The following is an 8629-nucleotide window of genomic DNA, read 5'->3' as shown; positions in this document are numbered from 1 at the left end:
CCCCTGCCTCCATACAGCCATATTCAGCATTAGCATTTTTCTCCCATCTGAAACCAGAGCCATCTGCAATTAATCTTCTCCCCTCTCCAGCTGACCTTTAGCATCTTCTGCGTAGAGTTTCCAACACCTGCTGTTTGATATGCATTGTTTACAACTTATTTCCTTCACTCCCCCCATCCCTCCCTCCCCAAGGGTTTGTGTCCTAAGACCAAGCTCAGGCCACTTGGAGGGGCTTCCGTATGAAGCTTTGTTACTATGCCATCATCACTGCAGCCACTCAGAATGGTTACTGGCAGATTTACTGCTTTATCATCATGCCCAGAGTTGCTGCAGACAGGGAGTATTCATTTACTTTTTCTACCATCAATCTGAATTACACGGGGCTACCTTTGAAGACCACATGGAAACCGCAACAAGTACAAAATGCAGCAGCTTATATATTAATGCATCACAGTCATTACACTTATATAACTGTTTTACAGTTGCCGCATTGGCTATCAATACGTTTCTGGGTGCAGTTCAAAGTCCTGGTTTTTATGAAGACTTATATGGCTTGCACTGAGGTACTTTCAAGACCATCTTCTCCTCCATGAAGCAGCCCTCCTGATACATCCACTGCATACATATTGCTAATATCTTTTAATAGTCCCCTAAGCCCCTGGTGTGAATTGGATGGGGCTCACAGGCATTGTTTTGCAGTTGTGCCCCCCATATTATGAACAGCCTCCCTCTGGTAGGCTGACACTCTCATTGTTGGCCTTCTGGAAGCTAATAAAGATCAAACTGTTCCAGAGGACTTTCAGGGAGTGAATGGTCACCATTGTGCCTCATATGTTATTGATTTGCTTCTGATTCTTATATTAGGTTTTTATTATGTCTTGAGTTGTTTATGATGGAAACCACCAGGAGTCACTTTGGAGTCTGGGAGTATTAAAATACAATCACACAATCAGTCAGTATAAAATCTTCCCTCTCCACCAGTCCTCACTGAGTTGAAGGTAATTTTGTTCCATCTTCTTTTTTCCATTTGCCAGTCAATCTAGATAAATGCAAGTATTGTAGATAAATGCATGGTCTGTGTAGGCAGAACACTAGCAAGTTAATTAATTTTCTGTTTTTGAAAGAGGAATGAAAGGATATTTGTTAAATTTTCAATCCCCACAAAGTCAGATATAATAAGGCAGGGACTTATGGGATCCCTGGAGTCACTTTTTCGTGAGATGGGCAGTATCTAAATTTGAAATATAAATAAATAAATTTACCAACTCAGAGGCAGCCAGGAGGAAGACTGATTGGTTATTATGTTCTATATGTTCTAGACTTGCAAACATGTAGATGTACCCAAGACTATAGCGCACGGAAAGTCAGCTGAGATCAGAAAAAAGTAATGTTCTTAAAGGTTTTCCCATTTAATGTCAATGTGCATTGGAAAGGCTTGGATAATGGATGGGCCAATGGCCTTTAAAGAGTATTTTGACTTCAAAGTGAAGGTTGAGCTACTCACTAACTGGAGTAGTAAATGGAAACCCATGAAAAATGTGTTTCAGTATTAGTGATTTGGTCTACTAACTACCACTTCAGAGGGTAAACGTAAGAATTCTTTATGGTGGAGTTGCATATAAAAAACAAATAGCAGCCATAAGATTTTCAGAAGTTGCAAGATGAAATTGTTGCTATTTTCCCATGCAAATGCGTGAAGGGCAAACTCCAGTAAGCTTTAAATTTAATGGAATTTATTGTCGGCAGTAATGCATTTTCACATACTTTCCCCAGAATGGTGGCAACAACACATCCATTAACTATCCAACATTGCCTTAACAAGTGATTTGTAGACTGAATTAACTGTTAAGAAACCACTGTCTCTCCGTAAACTCACTAAGAATAATTTAGTATTCTTATGTATTTATTACACTTACATTGCTTACTTCTGAGGTCTGTCCAGTGCTAGAATGGCTGTTCTTGATCCAGTAAGTGCATCTCTTGATGTTTTCACTGAGGCAATGACATTGGAACGATTGTCATAGCTACCTGTTGTATTATGACCTCACAGGGCAAATAAGATCTCTGTTACACTATAGTATTTCAAGTCTTCATCAATTTCCTATTAGTTTGCTTTGAGCCTTTGCTTGGGAACTGGGATACTGACTGACACTGGTTAAGTTAAATGAGAGAAATAATCTGTTCCGCTTCCCAAGAAAGAAATATCTTCAAGGAAATCTCTTCTCCCACATGACATTTAGCACTTTGGAATAAATAATAGAAGGTTACTAAAAAGAGAGCAAGTAAAGCATTCCAAGTTTGAATTTAGAATTGTTTTGCAACCACTAAATGCCTTTGCAAGGAATCCAAGGAAAAAACAAAACAATGAAGTACACAGCTTGAAAATTATGTGGCGCATTGAAACATTTTGTAACAATCTCACAATTAATAGCACCTCCAGAAAATGGAACACCAGCGTGTTCACACACACCTACAGATGTAAAATTTGACAAACAGCAAGTTCTACAATATGCAAACCAGTCTTCTGGGCGTGAGAGGATTTTTTGTTCACACAGCTACAGTCTCTTCAGGTAATGACCGCAATTCTCTTCTCACTGCCTGTGCATCGATAAAGATCTATTTGTTTGATTCCCACCCATATCTTAGTTGTGCCATGGAAACAAGAACAAGATAACATGCACAGATTCCAAAGTACAGTACTATCCAGAAATACTGTTAAAACAGAGAGAAGATAAAAATTACAGCAATGTTCTGCTGGGATGTCTTACCTAATAATTTGCCTTTTCTCACCATTCCATGGGACTTCATTGAATGCAAGGGCCATAAATTTCATCTGATGAAGGGGGTGCTTATAGGGAGCTGTGTGATCCCTAAAGTGTGTTGGATCAAGGCCATGTCATTTGCATGATTCCTATCCTGCTGACCCATGGGACTGTATACCATCTGTCACAAATGGGACATCTGATATTCCCATTGTATCCCACCCACGGTACATCGTGCTACTAAACGTGCAGATTTTTTTATCATTGCCCACTATATAACAGGGTGGTTGTTTTGCAAAACCCAATCAAATAGCTACGCTGAATAGCTACAATGAATCCCTCTTCACTTCTGGGGTCCCTGCTGGAATAGCTGTTTGAGGAATATTTTGCTCTGTCTTGATGCTGTACCTTGCCCAGGAAAATTTGGAAGGCAAGTCTATCCAAAACAAGCTATCACATACTAAGCATCTTTAATAAATTCTCCTCCAACTTTCTTTTGAATACTTTCCATTTCCATGATGTCCCTAATATGGTTGCCAATGGGGGACTGGGGAGATGATTTCAAGTCAGTCATAACAAGGGGCACTAACATATGCCAGTACAAACTGCTCTGAACCTCTGTGCTTCCTTAACAGCCTAGTTTGACAGCAGGCTGAGTTCTACCTCTGTTGCCAAGTAACCCAAATCACACCCCCCCCCCAAAAAAGTAAAACGGTTTTCAGAAATATGGTGGTAAAGATCTGCAGAATTTGTGGCCTTTTATTTCTCCACTGGAGACAACCCTTACCTCATACCCCTCAGTGGGATTTTAATATGGGAAGAAAGATAGCTTTCCAGCCTGGTATCTGCATCTTGTTGCAAACACCCAGATATTTTTCTTGCAAGGGACCAAACCTATGTAGCAATCTAACCATTTCCTTTTTGTGTGGAGTAGAAAGCAGGGGATTTTTTTTTTCTTTTTTTGCTGCTCCAGGAGTTTATGCAGGGGACATATTGTTTTCACATTTTCCTATGGGTCAGTTGGAGGGAAAACACTGATTGACTCGTGGTGTCCTTAGTATGCCAACATCAGCAGGAATGAGATTGGTTGGCAAGTCACTTTTGGCTTTGGAGACCCAACATGGAAATAAGTATTGCATGAGAGTGTTTTCGGTCTGGCTATGGAAGCTTTGTGTGTTCAAGCAAATAAGTGGATGGGCAAAAGGGAGAGGGAGAGGGACTCAGTCTGCTTATTCCCATTCATCCTTGCCTTCTCATTTCTTTTATTTGGGGGTAATAACCTATGGCATCTAGCACTTCCTGTATTGCCCCCAAAGTGATGGCTGAGGCAGTATGAATGACAGATACTGACTTATCAGGTTGTTCATAGAAAGATGTGAAATCATCATCATCATCATCATCATCATCATCAAGCTCTTCCCTCTTCCTACTGTCAGCTGAGCAACTATTCCACTAGATATATATATATCAATCAATCAGCTGGCCACCCAGGGACCAGAGCCACACAAGAAAGGAGAGTTGTTTAATTTGCCATCATCAACCTTTAATTTCCTGGGGGACAAGAGAATCATTACCCAATTATCAAGAAGACATCCAGGAGTCTGGAATGTCTTGAAGCCACTGCATTTGGACTGTGCAGGTGGTTACAACATTTGTCAACTGGCAAGAATTCCTGGAAGTCAAAGAAAAATTGTTATTGCCATCATCTCCTCTAGGTTTCCTTGACGTTGCCATGATGAAAATCAAAAGACCAGCTGTTTCTCCAACTAACCACTGAGAAATATCCAGAATGCAGTTATGTTTCCATAATTAGAATCTTGCAAGAGCTCATGTCTTGTGAGATAGGTTAAAAGAGTAAATTGTGTAGCTGCATATATGTGCACATGAATGAGACCTCAAGAATTAGACTGATGTTTATACTGCATCAGAAGACAGTATAAGTATACTGTCAAGTATATGAGCTGTATGTCATAATCCGCATCTAAAATCTTCTGTCCAAATTTTACTTCTTACAAAGGACTTTAATGTATTGTAGATCTGAAATAGCGTTTCTTTAAAAATGCTTTCAAGTTAATATATTAACATTTTCTCTGTGTAATTAGCACAGAAGATCTAAATACCTGACATGATTAAATGTTAACGTATTTCTCTCACTGTATCTAATATCTGTGATCCATCTTACAGAGAATATATTAGTCTTCTGGCAAGCTTCTTTATTCAAACACATTTGTTGTCATCTTTGAATTTTATGCTGAAACATATTCTTTATTCATTTTTGTATAACTAGAGTCTTTGTCTACTGTATTTCTCACATTTTTCTTGCTGTTGCATCATACTAAGAATAGATTCCCAATTTTTCTTCCTTTCTTTTTTAGATGTCTCTTAAATAAGCTGGGAAGAAAAGTGGGGAACTTATTCATCCATTTTTTTAAAAAAAATTATTTTATCAATAACTCTTACCTGAAGAGCAAGTCTAAGGAAAATATTTTTCTGTTTGGCATTTCCATAAATTTGTGTTACATTTCTTACTTATTTTATTTAACCACTGTTGGTTTAAAACACATAGGCTCATCGCAGTGTATCATCATGTCATTCTCTGAAAGTTATTATCCTAAAGATGTGCCCATTGAAGTGGCAATATGCTATTTTTCTCACCATGCTTTTTTAATGCCAGAATTGAGAACAGCTTAATGTAACTGTTGATGTTAATAGAATCTAATGTGTGACTTTGGCTTTTTTTAAAGTTGGGAAGATTTTGTACAACTTCCTTACAAGCCATTGTTCAATAACCAGTTATGCACGAATTCAAAAAGAAAAAAGAACAGCATTGATTTAAATAGCAATTCTACGGCAATTCTGTGTTTGCTCAAAAATGAATCTCAATCCTAGATAGTTTTTTCCCCCCTGATGAATATACTTAGAACCACACCCTTACAAATCCTGGACTTATTTTTCGGAGAGCGTTTCCCATCAGCCCTGCTTGGTGGCGCTGACTGAAGATGGAATCCAACCCAATCTGGGAAACTATACATGCCCCAGTGGCTGTTCTAATGCAAATAAACATCTGCAAAAAAAAAATAAATCCATAACTAATACTAAGTTTCTTTTGGTTCACATTAATGCTTCTGTTAAGCAAATAGGGATAGAACCCAGGCCGAAAAAAATCTTTCCCAAAAATCCAACCTTCTTTGAATATCTTTGAAAAGCCACTTTGGTTGGTTGGTTTTACAAAGCATCATTTTCTTCTTCTCCTTCAAGAGATTGGCTGGCAGAAGGATTAACACTGAGGAGCTGGGCTCTTTTTGGACTATCAGTTATGTCACTGTCACCTCTGCTACTATCAGTATTGTTATTGTAGTCATCCTCATCAGCAGTACTGTCATTCTCACTGTCAACCCCATTCTGTTCTAGGTCACTGTCATCTTCAATCACCACAACATCACCCTTAGCTTCTGGCACAACATCTTCTCTAAACCACACTGCCTTGTAGCCATCATCTTCCATTTTCCTGTCTTTTGTGAGGATGGATCTTACTTCCTTTTCACTGTCTAGATCCTCAATTTCTTCTTCTTGGATTGTTTCATAAGCTGCCGGTGCTTGATTGTTTTCTGATTCCCTCTCCTCTGCATAACTCATGGACACAAGGTTTGCCGACGATTGATCATCTTCTACACCTGAGTCAGAATTCTTACCATCCTGGAGGTTGGAAACCTTATCATACAGAAGGTTAGAAAAGCCTTCTGTAATCTGCAAAAGAGAGACAAATGTCTGTACAGTTCTGCAAAGGCAAAGGAAAACTGATGTTCAGAAAAGACAACTAAGTGCCTTAGGAATTATTAGATCTGCTCCCCTTATAGTTAGATAGTCGAGTTATTTCTGAGAAACAGAGAATTGGCAGTGTCCCATTCCCTTTCAGGATATGCTAGAATCATACTAACCTTAGTTTAAACTGCTTCTGCAATTCCCAGCTAATGTCTTCACTGGCTATGCTGTTTTGCCATAATTACAACTTTGCAAGTCAAAGACAACCTAAACATTATTACAAATTCCCCAGCACTACATTTTTTTAAAGAAAAAAACACTCCCTGAAATAAATGGAGGAAGAAGCCTAACTTACTCTTAGACTTTCTTTTTCAAGTTCTTTTTTTAATTTGTAATACTTGTAGGACATCAGTGCAAGCAAGGCTAGTGCAATTGCCAGTAAGATCCCCAGTGTGGCTCCCAGAGCAGCCATGTCTTCTACAGTATAGAGACCTGTAAAAAAAAAAGAAACAGATCTCCTTATATTCCCAAGCATCTCATGCAGTTATTTTACAACAGCTGAAGAGGAGTCTTTTGATTTTAAAGAAACAGGGTAGAAAGAGTATTGATGCTTTTGAACTTTAGTGTTGGAGAAGTCTCCTGAGAATACCATGGATAGCCAGGAAAACAAACAAATGGATCATCAAACAAATCAACCCAGAGTTCTCACTCAAGGTAGAAATGACCAGGATCAAATTATCCTACTTCAGACACATTCTGTGAAGACCCAGCTCTCTGGAGAAGGTTCTAATACTGGGAAAGGTGGAAGGAAAGAGAAGAGGATGATCAGTAGCAAGGTAGATGGACTCAAGTACAGTGGTGATGGGTGCACTGTTGGAAGATCTGAAGAACCAGGTTAGGGACAGATCATTATGGAGAAAATCTATGTAGTCACTAAGAGTCAACACCAATTTGATGGCACATAATCAGTCAAAGAGGAGTCTCAATGGAGCCATCAATGCCTTGATTTGCCAAAATTTCTTGGGTCCCTTAAAGTTCAGCATGATAAATTAAAAGACTAAATTGAGTGACATTTTTCCTGGCATGGAGATAAAACTATAAGGAAAAATACACATGCTTAATTTATCTGTCAGGCTACTGTTAAAGACATTGTAGAAAATGGACACATGAAGAAATTGTTTTCTTGGCTTCTATGCTAATTTTCTCAGTGTAGTAAACCTGAAAGCCTTTGCATTAAAGTAGCTTTCTCAGCTCTACAAACACCAGAATCCCCCTTAGGATGGCCAGCAGTTACACTGTCTAGGAATTTTGGAAATTAAAATGCTAACACATCTTAAGAGCACTGTTTTGAGAGGCTGAATTAAGACACTGAATGCTGAACTAGTGAGCACCAAATGACTGCTCCAAGTTTTCACCTTGCTGGAAGCAAAGGTCAGTGCTGTACTGCTATTGGTTGCTAGAGAGATTTGTACTTTCCCATATCACACTTCACATCTCTATGCCATAATTACAAAGCAATTTCCCTGAAAGTTTTATGATATTAATAGCAATATGACTGTGATATCTTGCAAAGTGAACTCTGAAATAAGTGCAAGTTTCAATTGCTCTTAAGAGTTTATCATTAACGTGAACTGAAATAATTAGTTCATAGAGTCATATTCATTCCAGAAATAACCATAATATCACACAATGATTCTCTGCTGCAGAAGTATTGGCAACAAGTTACAGCTCTGCTATTTTCTCAATTGGATTAAGAAAATGGGATATATTGAATTAATTATGACATTGGCTTGCTTTCCAAGGTGTTCTATCAGAAAACCTCTTGATAAATCAGATGAAGAATATCATCATAAGAATATAGAAAGAGGCTGGGTGGATTGCATTCTTTTAGCAGACTAGCATGGTTTGTGACCTCTTCTGGCTGTCACTAACCAGCTCTCCCACCATCTGCCTCTCTCCCCTTGGTGGTGTGCCATGTACCATTTCTTAGCCCCACCGTGCCACTGGATATGTTGGCATCTCCTCACCCCCTCTTCTCTTTGCAGTCCTTGTCATCCTAAATGATGTAGCTGAAGGTGATACATAATCACTATGACTTTGGTTCT

General features: G+C 38.7%; 1 protein-coding gene across 7 annotated transcripts in view; it reads right to left on the bottom strand.

Annotated features, from left to right (window-relative positions):
• Positions 1-1716: 1716 nt before the first annotated feature.
• CDHR5 (cadherin related family member 5) overlaps positions 1717-8629 on the bottom strand; it is a 32194-nt gene continuing 25281 nt past the window's right edge. For all 7 annotated transcript variants that reach the window (XM_015890097.3, XM_015890098.3, XM_015890099.3 and 4 more), the window contains exons 14-15: positions 6880-7016; positions 1717-6509 (exon numbers count right to left, since the gene is read on the bottom strand). In XM_015890097.3, coding sequence (XP_015745583.1) covers positions 5988-6509; positions 6880-7016 — 659 coding nt within the window. In that variant the 3' untranslated portion in view covers positions 1717-5987. The remainder of the gene's footprint in view (positions 6510-6879; positions 7017-8629) is intronic.

This window comes from Python bivittatus, unplaced genomic scaffold (genome assembly GCF_059951505.1).
Source record: "Python bivittatus isolate LINGU-HERP-01145 unplaced genomic scaffold, Pbiv_v1 ctg000480_np1212, whole genome shotgun sequence".
Taxonomy (NCBI): Eukaryota; Metazoa; Chordata; class Lepidosauria; order Squamata; family Pythonidae; genus Python; species Python bivittatus.
Note: the sequence above shows the minus strand (reverse complement) of the source record. Positions and strands in the feature narration are given on the sequence as shown.